Source organism: Gastrolobium bilobum, unplaced genomic scaffold (assembly GCF_033153095.1).
Source record: "Gastrolobium bilobum isolate Gb01-03AN ecotype WA unplaced genomic scaffold, APGP_CSIRO_Gbil_v1 utg4323, whole genome shotgun sequence".
Lineage (NCBI taxonomy): Eukaryota > Viridiplantae > Streptophyta > Magnoliopsida > Fabales > Fabaceae > Gastrolobium > Gastrolobium bilobum.
The window spans coordinates 9012-25639 of record NW_026897184.1 but is presented as its reverse complement, the minus strand read 5'-3'; the positions used below and the strand labels follow the sequence as shown (position 1 = coordinate 25639).

General features: G+C 34.2%; 1 protein-coding gene across 1 annotated transcript; it reads left to right on the top strand.

Moving 5' to 3' along the window:
• The first annotated feature begins 1014 nt into the window (after positions 1 to 1014).
• LOC133304772 (uncharacterized) lies at positions 1015 to 4361 on the top strand. The gene is made up of 11 exons (XM_061504836.1): positions 1015 to 1143; positions 1270 to 1383; positions 1478 to 1596; positions 1789 to 1835; positions 1925 to 2025; positions 2319 to 2406; positions 3204 to 3312; positions 3410 to 3566; positions 3717 to 3788; positions 3930 to 4043; positions 4135 to 4361. The coding sequence occupies exons 1-11, from the start codon at positions 1042 to 1044 to the stop codon at positions 4225 to 4227; spliced, it is 1116 nt and encodes a 371-aa protein (XP_061360820.1). The 5' UTR covers positions 1015 to 1041; the 3' UTR covers positions 4228 to 4361.
• Positions 4362 to 16628: the final 12267 nt, after the last annotated feature.

Below are 16628 nucleotides of genomic sequence, written 5' to 3'. Positions count from 1 at the left end.
GGTAGTATAAGGGCATTTCATAAAGCTTCAGGGGCTTTAATATGCCTTTTTTTTTTTTATCTCTTAGGAACCAACATGTTACGTACTCGTTTTCAGGGTATTTTTTTGAGTTTGATATTTGTCATTTTAAATGACATAAGTTATGTGTCACTTTAGGAAAAAGATAGACAAAAAAAATTAGAAATTATGGAGAGAAAGTGAGTGGTTTTTTTAATTTAAATTTTAAATAAAAAAATATTTTTTTGTGTCTATCTCTCTCTTAGAATAACATAATTTTATGTCATTTAAAATGACAAATAGTTTTTCCATTTTTTTTAGTTTTTTTCTCTTATAAAAAGAAGTTTAGTTAATTTTTTTTTTACAAAAGCTGTAATTATAATTTTTTTATAATTAAGAAAAAAGGAATTAAAAAAAATTATTAGGAAGAACCTTTTAAGATGTATTTTTTTAAGGGTTTGGTATTTATCCTCTTAAAGAATATAGAGTTGTGTTTTTTTAAGTATGAAAAATAGACACACAGTGAAAATCATGAGGGAAAAAAGTGAATGATTTTTTTATTTAAATTTCAAATAAAAATATGTTTTAATTAAAACAATCATCTTTTAAAATGACAATTTTTTTTCTAATTTTTATATTTATTTTTATTCTAAATTTAGCCGATGACCGACAATTGTAGACTAATCTCTTTGACGCATAGAGATCTGAAGTGAGTTTTGCCTGTATCAACAAAACTTTTCTATACACAGCTAAAAATTAAATATTTGTCAGCATATTTGAAGGACTCAATTATTTATCAATTATGCTAGACTTCGTTGGTATGTAATCTCTTTTGTCAACCTTATATTTTGCCAAGAGAAGTAAGTTATGAATTATTAATTAATAAATAAAATTTGTTGACCAATAATTAACTTATAATTAAGGTTTAAGCATGAAAGAAACATTTTCCTTTGGACAGTTATAGAAGTGATTGGGCCCTAGTAGGAATGGGCCGGGCTACGGTGAAGTACATAATGATGTGGAGTGGTCGGAGAGAAGAAAGAGATGGAGTGCGCGGCGAAGGGGAGCGGAACACGGTGCATCGGCGCCGCCATAAGACCATGTGTTCGCTGCGAAGCCGTTGCTTATTGCTCTCTCTCTCACCAGGTTTGTTTCTTCTCAGTTATCAATCTTCAAATCCGTTCATTTTTGCTTAGGGTATTAGTAAGTAAAAATCTCAGTTGTTTGCCTTATGTATCCACAAAGCTTCGTTGCTTCGCGTTTTGTCTCTAGATTGCACACTGGAGTCATCACAAAGACGAGTGTGAGAGGTTACAACAACAGATGAAGAGTGTGGATGTCCTCAATGATTATCCTTTCACTTTCTGTCGCGAAGCCACATTTCAGGTGATCACTGATCTTCTTCCTGGCTAATACAGCTTTTCAAAACGATACAATCTTCTTTTTTAGGTTTTGACTGATGCTCATGTAATTTCAACAGGTTTGTGTAAAGCAGGAAACTAGGTGTTCATTTTTGAGCAAGAGAGGCCTTCATCAAGTGGGAATGTGGATGCATGAATGCCATTGTGGGGCATCATCTTCTTCGTTTGATTGTTTAGGGTTTCCTCTTCTTTCCTTCATATTTTGAAACTTATGTTAATCAAACTTCTATTTAGAGCGATGAGTTCCATTTTGAGTTGAAGATAATCTGTAATTAAGCTATACATCTAATAATTATTATAAAGTTAAAAACCTTTTCCATTAGTTTATTAGTTTAGAGCAAACTTCAGCTTGAGAAATTTATTTTTGCAGGTTAAACAAGGGTTGGGATCTCCCGAGGATTTTGTGTCCGTGTTGTGGTAACTTAATGTTTAACATTCTTCTTCTTTAAATTTCAGTTCCTCTTCGTTATTAGATTTAGAGTAAAATTCAGCATATAATTGGTCAGGGCCTGACTCTCCAATATCAGAGCAGTTGCATAATTGGAGAGACTATTATAACTGGAGGTGCATCCCACTAGATTCACCTGTTGCGTTGCTTCTTCACTGGGTATGATTGTGTAGTCTTTTTTTTTTTTTTTTTATCGCATCTAGCTTCTACTTGGTTGAGTTGGTTCCATATTTTCATTCTCATTTCAACTGTGTTTATTAACGTTAAATTTGTTATCTCATTTTGCTTGTATGCTGCAGGGATGATGTGTGCAGTTGTTTCTTTTAGTTTGTTTGTCCTTAAAGTATAAGCAGGGGGCGGGGGCCTTAAATTTGTTATTCTCTATTCCCACTAAATTTCAGTTTAACTATTTTTTTCTTTTTTCAAATTTTATATGATATTCTCTATTTCAGCCACTTACTATATATCACGCTGCTCAACTTGTTGGAATTACAACCTTGAATTCTGAAGTCAGCAATAAGTTGTGCATACATTATCTTGGTAAATCATCACCTACAAATTCCCTCTAAGCATTTTAATTTGAAATATGACATCTTTTTTCATTAGTTCTCTTTTATGTTATATGTTAGGAATAGGTCCTGAATTGTGTAATTAGTTTCTAAAATATTTTAATGATTTTATAGATATATGAATGTATCTATTAGGGCTGGGGAAAATTTATATTTAGTTAAACTTTCAAAGAAGCTACTCAAAGAAAAAGATGCTACTATGGGAGTTTGTTTTTCAATTGTAGTCTTTACATTGCTTTTAGTTTATTTATTACCAAAAAAAGGCCAACAAAAAAAGAAGTAGCGTGTTTATGTTTGCGTACACAAGGAGCAAGTGTAAGGATCTAGGTGGACTTGGAAACACTACACTTGCCAAACTTATCCTCAAGTGTTCTCTTATGCTATATTTTATTAGACCGTATATTTAGCTTCTACTTCTTTATTAGAAATAATGCATGCATGATTTACATTTCCACTAAAAATGTCGAAGTGGAAGTAATGATTTATCAATCAACCAACCTGGAAATCCTGGCTTTGATAAGTTTATATTTGAAATTCATCAAGTTACTAATGATTAGTTATGAAACTTTGTTTTTCCCTCATCTTTATTTGTCATCAATAAAATTAGTTATGAAACTTTGTTTTTCCCTCATCTTTATTTGTCATTACATTTTATTGATCATGGAGAAAATATTTACTTTTATAAATGCTCTGTTTAAGAAGGCTTGCATATAAATTTGTATAATTTTTCAGCATATAACTTTTGCTTTATGAAATTTTACGTGGTAGGACCTGAGAAAGAGCTCCTACAACTTACTGTGTTTGGAGAATTACAGGCGCTCTTCCCTGGTGTACATATTCATATAGAATTTGTTGGACCTGCAATTCCTCCTCAAAGGTCTGATCCATTGCTCGTAAGTTTTAAAATTTTCTATCATCTGATACTGGTCACTTCTTCGTCTAATTACATGTTTTTCCTGCCTCCCAGTAAACAGGGATGGTGAGAAAATCTGCATTTCTAAGTATCCTTGTTGCAATGAAGTTGAGTGTGTATGCAAACTAGCGAGTGAAACACAAACTAGTATCACTTCAGCATTGACATTGCAGCTTTGGCGAGGATTCTATCATGACCGATATAGAGATATTGTTAAGGTATTGCATCATAACATCTGAAAAGAATCATCAATATACAGATTCAAATGCTGAGTAGTTCTTGTTATTTAACTTAATCTTCCTTGAATTAATTCTGTCTGTCTGATTCTCCAAACTCAACAATTTATCTCAATAATGTTCCACTTACAGGCTTCCTCCCCTCACCTAGTGATTGCTCCAAATGGTGGCGTGGCTGCCTATTCCAGTTGGTTGCCAAGTATTGTACGTCTCCCACCTTGTGCTAATTTTTTGTTTAGGTGTTAGTCTTGGTTTCTTATACTGCATTTTTTAATTTAAAAATAATAAACTCATTTTACAGCATGCTTTCTTTCATCTTCTTTGCTTGCTTGATCGAAATTTCAGGAGTTAATTGAAAAGATTGATGTTCCTGCTGTTTTTACCGATTATTGTGAGGAAGCTTGTCATCTTGCAACAAGTTGCATTACGACCGTGACTGGACGCTCTCTTAGATTGCCTGTAACCTTCTTACTCGTTCTCTGTTGTCTTGTCTTGAGAGATGTAATTGCTTTGATCATTTACCTGTTTTTTTTTTAATGATCCTATGTAGGTTCAGTTAAATCCTTTCAGGCAGCCTATAGCCGTGGAAGACAGTGTGCTATTGCTTCCCTGCTACTCAAATTGCTTTATTTTTGGTATGTAAAGAATAATGCTCTGAATTCCTGAGCCTCTATATATTGGCCGGAACCATGAATGGTGTTTAATTATATTAAACCAAGAAAGAGGTTAGTCGTTGTTTTTTTTTTTAAAAGCTGAGGTGTTAGAAATGAAGCTAATTGTATCGAAAGCTAACAATTGCTTTTATCACAACCTAGTAAACTAAAAAGGGAAAATTTCACTCTTCTGTTTTTTTTTTTTTTTTTGAAAATATTCCAATCGGTTTATCGCTTCGCAACTAATCTGATTTGGGACGGGTCCGGGATTGAGGTTTTAAACTCTTCCCAAATGTGGTACTGAGGAGATTCGAACACATGCTCTCATCTTCACTTGCTCAGCTTCCATGCGTCAACTGAGTTATCATCATTTGGTATTTTTTTTTTCTTTTTTTATACATATAGCCGGCATCACTTAATTGCTTGATATTTTCAACTCCTCACTTAAACTCATTGTAGTTTTTTTTTTCTTAAAGAAACTCTCCTCACACTGTCAATTTTCAAATTTTAAATTTGAATATAAAAAATGCTCCTATTCTATAAAAAAGTTAAAATACCCTCAATAAACAAAATTATTAATTATAAATGAAAAATGAAGTCCTTACATTTTAATCGCGCAATTTGGCCTGGAGAAATCCCCATCACATACCTAAAGGTGGGCACGCAAAATATAAAAATAAAAATTCCTCAATTTACGAAAGTGGGCTCTTTGAAGAGGTGAAAATCAACGGAAGAAAGTCTCTTCTATGGATGTCAATTTGGGCTGAAAATCGACGTTGTGGGTTGAATCTAATTTGAGCTAGTCCGTAGTAGATTAAGTATAAGTTATATGGGTTTAATCTGCTAAGTTGTATTTTTTTTTACTTATTTATATAATTTTAGTTTAAAAATTATTTTAAATAATTTCTTTAATTAATTTGTATCAAAAAAATTAAATTAATGATTGCTTAAAATATACGAATATTCATTTTTAAACAATATTGGGTAAATTTAAAAATTAAAACTCTCAAACTTATAACAATTAATTGTGATTATTTTAAACTTGTGAACGGGCCCAATTAATTGTAAGATGACCCATGATAAGTTTTTTTTTTTTTTTTTTTTAATGTCAATTTTGTTAACTTGATTTATACATTTCTAACTGTATGGAAGACTCATTTACATTAACTCTTTCGGCTTTTTTCGACACCCATGTTCTTTACCCATCATTTTGTGTATATTCCAAACAAACACAAAAAGTATTCTATATGCGCTGTAAACGGACTTCTCCAATCAATTATACACAACCTTCCATATTAAAAAAATTCAATTGGATTGAAACTGTTTTATTTTTACATGAATATATATATATATATATATATATATATATATATATATATATATATATAAATATAATAAAAAAATTTAATCATCATTTTAAAAAGGGGATTTCTGATATACTATGATCACATGTAGGAAAAATAATTTGGGGTCTAAAATTATAGGTTTGTTTTTTTGATTAAATCAGAATCAGATTAGTTTTCTGTGTGATGGATGATATTTTATATATGATTAAAAGAAATATTTTTTTTATTTAGTACATAAATGTGCAGATTTTTATTTAAGTTTTCTTTTAGAAGTTGAATAATAAAAAATGAAAATAAAATCCCAATCATGTCAATTATATATCTTTCTGTATATGTGTTAGCCCAAATTTAGTTATCATTTTAAATATGGATTTTTAGAGTAGATATTTAGCTTGAATTTGAATAGATTTTTAATAAATTTTATTTTGAAAGCTTACTTTAACAAAAAAAAATTGTAAAAAAGAAAAAGAAAAAAAGAAGGGAATTTATCTTTTACTTCAATTTGTTGTTTGTGTTTTGTCAAAATAACTACCATGTTGAGTTAAATAAACTATATTTTTATCTTTTACATTCGGTTGTTTGCAATTTGTATAAATAATCATTACGCTGAGTAAAATAAAGTATATTTTTATCTTTTACTTAAATTTGTTGTCTGCATTTTGCCTAAATAACTAGTATATTTGACACAACTTCCCCTGATGGAAGGAAAGGAGTTAGCAGTTTCTTAAATTGGTACTATACCACACAGACATTGGTCATGTTGATCAATAATACTATAATAGTTTACATCCAAAATAAAAAATGGGTAATGAATTTTGGGATACTAGCCCTTCTCATGTTATGTGCAATAATCACATTTTTTTGCCGGAACAAGAACTTATTTTTACCTCCCAGTAGGGGTGTCAATATGGGTTTTGACACGCGGGTCGACCCGCGACACGACACGAAAATTCGTGTTCGGGTTGACCCGTAAAAAAATTCGTGTCGTGTTCGTGTTGGAAAAATGACACGCAAAAAATTCGTGTCGTGTTCGTGTTTATGAATTTGTGTTCGTGTCGACCCGTATTATTTTTAATTATTATTTTTATTATTTTTTTATTATTATTTTTTAATTTTTTATTTATTTTCGATCTATTTTTTTAATTTTTTTTGTCAATTACCGTTTTGTCCCCTATTTTGCGTGTTATTCGTGTCGTGTCGTGTCAACCCGCAAAAAATTCGTGTCGTGTCAGTGTTGAAGATTTTGACACGAATGAAAATTCGTGTCGTGTTCGTGTTGATGTATTCGTGTCGTGTCGAATTCGTGTCGTGTCAAATTCGTGTCGTGTCAACCCATATTGACACCCCTACCTCCCAGCAAAAGGGAGCATATTTTCTGGTATTGCACAAGTGTTTGTTGCAGCTTACAAGAAGCGTCACCTAAAAAACCCAGAAAAAGAAAAGGAAATAATTCCATGGTTGATAGCACCATGGATCTGTGCTTGTTACCACATCAAGCCTCTGCCGCCAACCTCGTCACTCATATCGGCGAGACTATACCACCGTTGAAAGCACCATGGATCTGCACCACAAAATCCCCTAGCGCATCCACCGTGAACCGTTCCAGATCGGTCTAACCGCCATGAACAGCGCCCCCTCTTCCGCATCGCACCACCATAGTGCTGTCGTCTGGCGAGAAGCATGGGTGATATTAACACTGACAACATGGGTGCCACAATCTCATCCTCCAAGTTGCTCTTCTTGGCACAAAGTATGTGTTCCCCCAACTACTAATCAGCTTGCCATCTTAATTTTGGGGCTGTCTTTGCTGGGTATAGGCACATGTGGAATTAGACCATGCAGTATTCCCTTTGCCATTGATCAATTTGACAAAACTTCCCCTGATGGAGGAAAATGATTTAGCAGTTTCTTAAATTGGCACTACACCACACAGACACTAGTCATGTTGATCAATAATACTATAATAGTTTACATCCAAAACAGAAACTGGGTAATGGATTTTGAGATACTAGCCCTTCTCATGTTATGTGTAATAATCACTTTTTTTACCGAAACAAGAACTCAATTTTACCTTCTAGCATAAGGGAGCATATTTTCTGGTATTGCACAAGTGTTTGTTGCAGCTTACAAGAAGCGTCACCTCAAAAACCCAGCAAATGAAGAGGAAGTTGTTTACTATGATCTCCCAGTAAGAGATGATGAAGCAGTGAAGATACCTTGAACCAAACAACTTAGGTAATGTACCTCAATCTCACTTGTGTATTTTAATATTTACTCCTCATCTAATTAAGGACAAACTTTTTTTGGTAACTTCGATATTTACACAAGTTTCTAAACAAAGCTTCTCTGATACAAGACAATGAAGTTAATGCAGAAGGTTTGGTCACAAATTCATGGAGGCTTTGCATCATTCAACAAGTTGAAGAAGTCAAATGGATTTTTAAATATGTGTTAGCCCAAATTTAGTCATCATTTTAAATATGGATTTTTAGAGTAGATGTTTATCTTGAATTTGAATAGATTTCTAATAAATTTTATTTTGAAAGCTTACTTTAACAAAAAAAATTGTAAAAAAGAAAAGGAAAAAAAGAAGGGAATTTATCTTTTACTTAAATTTGTTGTTTGCGTTTTGTCAAAATAACTACCATGTTGAGTTAAATAAATTATATTTTTATCTTTTACATCAATTGGTTGTTTGCATTTTGCATAAATAACCATTATGCTGAGTAAAATAAAGTATACTTTTATCTTTTACTTAAATTTGTTGTTTGCATTTTGTCAAAATAACTACCATATTGAGTAAAATAAAGTATATTTTTATCTTTTGCTTAAATTTGTTGTTAGCATTTTGCATAAATAACTAGTATATTTGACACAACTTCCCCTGATGGAAGGAAATGAGTTTGCAGTTTCTTAAATTGATACTATATCACACAGACATTAGTCATGTTGATCAATAATACTATAATAGTTTACATCCAAAACAAAAATTGGGTTATGAATTTTGGGATACTCGCCCTTCTCATGTTATGTGCAATAATCACATTTTTTGCTGAAACAAGAACTTATTTTTACCTCCCAGTAAAAGGGAGCATATTTTCTGGTGTTGGACAAGTGTTTGTTGCAGCTTACAAGAAGCGTTACCTGAAAAACCCAGCAAAAGAAAAGGAAATAATTCCATGGTTGATAGCACCATGGATCTGTGCTTGTTACCACATCAAACCTCTGCCGCCAACCTCCTCATCGTTGAAAGCACCATGGATCTGCACCGTAAAATCCCCTAGCGCATCCACTGTGAATCGTTTCAGATCGGTCTGATCGCCATGAACGGTACCCCTCTTACGCATCGCACCTTCGCAATGATGTCGTCCGGCGTGAAGCATGGGCGATATTAACACTGACAGCATGGGTGCCACAATTTCATCCTCCAAGTTGTTCTTCTCGGCACCAAGCATGTGTTCCCCCAACTACTAATCAGCTTGCCATCTTAATTTTGGGGCTGTCTTTGCTGGGTATAGGCACAGGTGGAATTAGACCATGCAGTATTTCCTTTGCCATTGATCAATTTGACACAACTTCCCCTAATGGAGGGAAAAGAGTTAGTTTCTTAAATTGGTACTACACCACACAGACACTAGTCATGTTGATCAATAATTCTATAATAGTATACATCCAAAACAAAAACTGGGTAATGGGTTTTGAGATACTAGCCATTCCTATGTTATGTGCAATAATCACATTTTTTGCCGGAACAAAATCTCATTTTTACCTTACAGCAGAAGGGAGCATATTTCCTGGTATTGCACAAGTGTTTGTTGCATCTTACAAGAAGCGTCACCTCAAAAACCCAGCAAATGAAGAGGAAGTTGTTTACTATGATCCCCAATAAGAGATGATAAAGCAGTGAAGATACCTTTATCCAAACAACTTAGGTAATGTACCTCAATCTCACTTGTGTATTTTAAATATTTACTCCTCATCTAATTAAGGACAAACTTTTTTTGGTAACTTATATATTTGCATAGGTTTCTAAACAAAGCTTCTCTGATACAAGACAATGAAGTTAATTCAGAAGGTTCAGTCACAAATTCATGGAGGCTTTGCAGCATTCAGCAAGTTGAAGAAGTCAAATGGATTTTTAGATATGTGTTAGCCCAAATTTAGTCATCATTTTAAATATGGATTTTTAAAGTAGATGCTTAGCTTGAATTTGAATAGATTTGTAATAAATTTTATTTTGAAAGCTTACTTTAACAAAAAAAATTGTAAAAAAGAAAAAAAAAATAGAAGGGAATTTATCTTTTACTTCAATTTGTTGTTTGAATTTGGGCAAAATAACAACCATGTTGAGTTAAATAAACTATATTTTTATCTTTTACATCAATTGGTTGTTTGAATTTTGCATAAATAACCATTATGCTGAGTAAAATAAAGTATACTTTTATCTTTTACTTAAATTTGTTGTTTGCATTTTGTCAAAATAACTACCATGTTGAGTAACATAAAGTATATTTTTATCTTTTATTTAAATTTATTGTTTGCATTTTGCGTAAATAACTAGTATATTTGACACAACTTCCCCTGATGGAAGGAAATAAGTTAGCATTTTCTTAAATTGGTACTATACCACACAGACACTGGTCATGTTGATCAATAATACTATAATAGTTTACATCCAAAACAAAAACTGGGTAATGGGTTTTGGGTTACTCGCCCTTCTCATGTTATGTGCAATAATCACATTTTTTGCCGGAACAAGAACTTATTTTTACCTCCCAGTAGAAGGGAGCATATTTTCTGGTATTGTACAAGTGTTTGTTGCAGCTTACAATAAGCGTCACCTAAAAAACCCAACAAAAGAAAAGGAAATAATTCCATGGTTGATAGCACTATGGATCTGAGCTTGTTACCACATAAAGCCTCTGCCGCCATCCTCATCATTCATATCGGCGAGACTATACCACTGTTGGAAGCACCATAGATCTGCACCACAAAATCCCCTAGCGTATCCACCGTCAACAATTCCAAATAGGTCTGACCGCCATGAACGGCGCCCCCCTTCCGCATCGCACCACCGCAGTACTGTCGTCCGGCGAGAAGCATGGGTAATATTAACACCGACAGCATGGGTGCCACAATTTCATCCTCCACGTTGCTCTTCTCGGCACCAAGCATGTGTTTCCCCAACTACTAATCGGCTTGCCATCTTAACTTTGGGGCTATCTTTGCTGGGTATAGGCACATGTGGAATTAGACCATGCAGTATTTCCTTTGCCATTGATCAATTTGACACAACTTTCCCTCATGGAGGGAAAGGATTTAGCAGTTTCTTAAATTGGTACTACACCACCCAGACACTAGTCATGTTGATCAATAATACTATAATAGTTTACATCCAAAACAAAAACTGGATAATGGGTTTTGAGATACTACCCCATCTCATGTTATGTGCAATAATCACATCTTTTGCCGGAACAAGAACTCATTTTTACCTTCCAGCAGAAAGGAGCATATTTTCTGGTATTGCACAAATTTTTGTTGCAGCTTACAAGAAGCGTCACCTCAACAACCCAGCAAATGAAAAGGAAGTTGTTTACTATGATCCCCAGTAAGGGATGATAAAGCAGTGAAGATACCTTTAACCAAACAACTTAGGCAATGTACCTCAATCTCACTTGTGTATTTTAATATTTACTCCTCATCTAATTATGGACAAACTTTGTTGGTAAGTTCGATATTTGCACAGGTTTCTAAACAAAGCTTCTCTGATACAAGACAATGAAGTTAATGCAGAAGGTTTGGTCACAAATTCATGGAGGCTTTGGTCACAAGCAAGTTGAAGAAGTCAAATGGAATTTTAAATATGTGTTAGCCCAAATTTAGTCATCATTTTAAATATGGATTTTTAGAGTAGATGTTTAGCTTGAATTTGAATAGATTTGGTCACAAGTTGTCAACGTTGCCACTAATAAAGAAAAAGTGACCCGCATTTATGAATTGGTCTGCTTTTAGCAATAGTTGCAAAAACCTATGTTACAACAATAATTGTGGCATCCAAAGCCATCATTTACTCCTCCACTCCAGCCTCCGCCATCTCCTCCTCCATGTTCATGTGGGACACTTGCCGATGATTGGGACGGTGGTGTAGCCTGAGGAAGTGTGTCTCTTACGGCGATGACGAAAATTATAAGCTTTTGACCATTTTTACAGTTGTCAACGTTGCCACTAATAAAGAAAAAGTGACCCGGCCTGTCCAAAACGAAAGTTGAATTCCCATCGTCCATCTTATGAATGGGATTATTATTGTTACATGAAAAATAATCCTCTTTCTTCACCACCAGAACTGAATCGTCCCCTTTCTTGTACTTAAAATCTGCATGCATCCAAAATAGAACATGAATATATATTGGAACCATTTTATATATCCTTATTTCTATGTAAAGATAAAATTAATATTATTAGACTTACATAGAATGTTGATGTGCCTTCGGCATATAGATATTTCAGAGTAAAAAGAATAAGGATTTGACAGTAATTCAGTGATAAAAAGTATTATTTTTAATGAATTATTGATAATCCATCTTCACACACACTTTCACGCTGAATTCAATGTTTTTGTAGGAAGAAAGCATGGAAATAAGCTATGTTGCAAACAACCAACTCATGCGAATAGCGTGAGAATGGCGCGGACCTGACTTTTCACGCAACTGGCGTGAATTTCATGCTAATCGCGCCAAAAGAGCCATATCCACTGATGCTTCACGCTAATGGCGTGGTTTTCACGTTATTAGCGCCAATTTCATGCTATTAGCGCCAACTTCACACTAATAGCATGATTTTCATGCTAATGGCGCCAAGGTTGAAGATAAAAAGAGCTAACCCACTGCCTCTTCACGCAAGCAGCGTGGAACCCACACTAAGCGCGCCAAGTACAGGAATCCTCAACTAATCATCCGCGCGGATCGCGCGAAGTTGACGCTGATCGCGTGGACGTTGCGAATGCAGCCTGATTTTATGGGATTTGATAAAAATGGAAATTTAATCAATTATCTCATGAGATTATGACCTGATTGGATTGTTGGTTATAAAAAGGGAGTCAGAAACAAAAATAAAAACATCTTTTGGACGGGAGAAATTACGAAGAACAGAAATCGGAGCAAGCTCTTGGTGACTGAAGATTCAAGATTTCTTCTTCCCATTCTTCTGGTTATTATTTATTTATGATCTCTTTTCCATACTTTGAATTGCCAGACATGAATATATCTGGCTAGTCTTTTATTATTGTGGTAAGGGTCACAACCCTTGATGTGAACCCCTTTTAGTTTGATTAATTTTACATTTGTTTATTCCAATTGAATTTAGTTTCCTTTGTTCTTCATCTTTTAATTCTTCTAGAATTGATCACTCTATCGGGATTACAAGGGTTAAGATTTTCAATAGGGATATTGGGATTCTAATTCCAGACAAAAAGGAAAGTAATTGTTCATGTATGCACTAGGGATAGGCTACATGAACCGCAGAAGTTAAGGATTCACTGGTTCAAAAGTTTAACCTAAAAAGGGATTTCTAAGGGATTAGAATTCTAATAGGGTTAATTAAGTTAAGGTTACTAAGGAATTAGGGCTTAACTAATCAATTAAAAGATGGTGAATTGTTTGATCAATGGATAAATTAAATGTAACGTTAATTCAGATTATAAGGTGGGGATCATAAAGGTGTTGGCGTCTCTTTACCGCAATATTCTCTTAAATATTTTCTCAATCTTAATCTGTTGTTCTCGAGTTTCTAAAGAATTCTTGAATTATTTACACTATCTTAAATTGTTCTCAATTTTCACCAACTACAATTATTCTCAAATCAATTTTATTAATCCAACAAGAGAGGAATAGTTATAATAATTTTGGTGCCTCAATCCGCGTGGAGAGGATACTCTACTCATCATTTTATTACTTGGAATGATCGATACACTTGCCGATTTTTCGCAACAAATGTCATTGACTTGAAACCTGTTTTCTTGAGCCCCTTGATTGTAATATTCGGAAGGTTTCACAACCCAACCATCTTTACCACCAATAGAAAATTCCTTTGTTGTTGCTTGAGATGACGATGAGGAGCTAAGAAGCAACATCAGTATCATCAAAAGCAAAAGGCCGAGAAACTTGTTAGATATTATATTACCAAACCCTACTATTTGCACACTGCAGAAAAATGATTGAGAAGAGATCATGTATGAAGATTGAAAGGTGATATATATAGGATGGGGGTGAGGGACATAATAATATATAAGGAGAGAGGATTGAGAGAGATAACCATTGTTGATTGGAGCATGGAAAATGCTTTCCAATGGATCAAACGTTTGTTGGAAATGGCATAAAATTAAAAGCAGTGTCAGAAAAATTGGGCGTTAAGTTTGAAAGATATATATATATATATAAATATAAATATATATATATATATATATATATATATATGATCCTTTGACACCAGTGTCAAATTTGAAATTTGGCACCTCATCTGAGAGCCATTAGATAAAAAAAGATCAATGGTATGATATGCTTACAAATCAGAGTCATTGATCTTTTTTGATCTAATGACTCTCAGATGAGGTGTCAATTTTCAAATTTGACACTGGTGTCAAAGGATCCTACCTCGTATATATATATATATATATATATATATATATATATATATATATATATATATATAGGTAAAATCATTTTTGCAGCCGCTTTACGTACAACAACGACATGTGTATGTTTATGATTCCCCACATTTAATGTTTTCATCTTTTGAATGGTTATAACTCCTCGCATTTAATGCTTTAACGTATATATATGGTAAGTATTTGATTGCTGCACGTACAGTAGCTGCAGAAATGTAAACCCCATGTAACACCCCGTGTTAACCCGGTTTGTTAACATGTCATCGTATTAAGCCACGCTTAATTTAAAAATGCGGAATAACTTTTTACTTTCAATTATGACGTCATTATCATTACCAAGTTGAATTACTTAATTCATTTCCAAAACATTCTCTGTATGTAAATTGCAATAGACAGATATCTAAACTGAATAACATCATACCAAAATTAAGATCATTAACTGTGTCTCTAGTCACGACACTACAACACGTAAGCCGGACAACCCTGATAGTTTATACAACTCAAATCTGAACAACAATACATAATCAAATGTGGCATGGACAAACCCCATGCTCACCCAATAAGGCAACAAGGCCCAACATCAGTCTCAACAATAACATCATGAAGCTGAAAACATAAAAAGCAACAGTCAATATCCAGCATCCAACATAAGCAGCATAACAGCATATAATCAGCTAAGCTTCGGCCTCATGCCGCTAGAGGTCTCAACCCCCGCATTACCTGGACCTGAAATAGTGCCCCAAACGTGGGGTGAGATCTCTAAAAAGAAATCTCAGTAAGACAAGGGGTCCTAAGAGTTTTCCACCCCAAGCTCACTTACATGTGCAATATAAGTTCTAAAAGCAGTAATTCAATATAAGTTCCAAAATCAGTGTAATGCAACAGATATTCATGTCATGTGTGTTATAATTATTCTACTGATCAGAGAAATGCAGGAATACGTCTATTACCCACATAATACAAGCTCATGCTGTACCCGCCCACAGGACCACCCCATTGCTCCCTGTTTAGGCGGAACATCACATACATATCATATAGCATTTGCACTTAACAGTTCAATAGCATTTCAGCAAAACAATACATGAAAAACACATCATGCATATAACCATCCCCCTATGGGACATAGTGGAACAAACAATGGCTAAACTGAGGACACGAAAGCTTACCTTACAAGCTAACAATCCAAGCCAAGAGTCCACACAAGCTTAAAGTCCACACACAGCAGAATCACAATCTGATTAGGACCAGCAATCATATCAATAACTATAGCTCACAAGCATAAACATAAAGACAACGTTTTTCCTTTACGTTTTATGTCTTAAGGCTTTTCACAAAGCCACAAGCTCATAATCCCTTGATTCTGACTTAGATAAATTATTACAGAAGTTCAACTTCATCAATCTAGGGTCTACAAACCCATAAAAGCCTTCTGTATGAACAGTACAGCTTCTGTTCTTCGAAAACCCAGAATATCCGGATATATGTCGGGGGCATATCCGGATATCAATATCCGAATATCTATCTGGCAATATCCGGATATCAATATCCGGATATTCAGAACCCCATATCCGAATATCCATATCTGGATATCAATATCCGGATATTTCCAACCCAATATGCGGATATTTTGCAGCAGAACTCAGATTCTGCATTTTGCGAGATATCAATCCAAAGGTTCAATTTTTACCAATTACATATGTCCAAGACTCCATTTTTAGGCACATATAGGTTTATATACAGATTAGTTACTTGTTTAACTCCTTAAACATGCCAAGACTCAACTTTTAACATATAAAACTCATGATCAAAGGTGATGAAGCTTACCCAAGCTCAAAACAGAGGAAGAATGTGCTCTTGGAGCTCTAACAACAACCCCTCAAGTCTGACTTCCTTCAACCACGAAAATGGTGATCAAAGGTTGGTTCTTTCTTCACAAAAATCACTCCTTGGACCTCAAAATGCCAACACCAAACTCCCTCAACCCAAACCAAGAAGGTCAGCCCCCTCAACAACTCAAACAGTTGCTGAACAACAAGAACACAACACCCCTTCACCCTTACAAGGATCCTTCTCACCAACACAATGTATATAGTGAAGAGAAATGGAAGAAAAGGGGTCACAAGGCTCATAAAATGGGTAAAGAAGCATGGAATAGAGTAAGGAGAAGCTGGTCAGCCTCCAAGTCAGGTAGGAAATGAGTGGCACCTAGGGTTTTGGGCCACACATGCATATATATAGTCACTTAAGAATTAAACACATAGTAGTATCATTAATTGCTACGCTTAGCATTTTAATTCCAAACTTAGGATTCTGAACCTACTCAATTTTACAAGATTTATCATATTTTTATTATATTTTTAGCAGCACCTTTCCGGTACGCGCT

Excerpts from the sequence above, each read along its gene's own strand:
- LOC133304772 (XM_061504836.1), top strand. The coding sequence starts at position 1,042 with ATGGAGTGCGCGGCGAAGGGGAGCGGAACACGGTGCATCGGCGCCGCC. Across the intron at positions 1,836-1,924 it reads GATTTTGTGTCCGTGTTGTG|GGCCTGACTCTCCAATATCA; the intron begins GTAACTTAATGT and ends ATAATTGGTCAG. Across the intron at positions 2,026-2,318 it reads TTGCGTTGCTTCTTCACTGG|CCACTTACTATATATCACGC; the intron begins GTATGATTGTGT and ends TCTCTATTTCAG.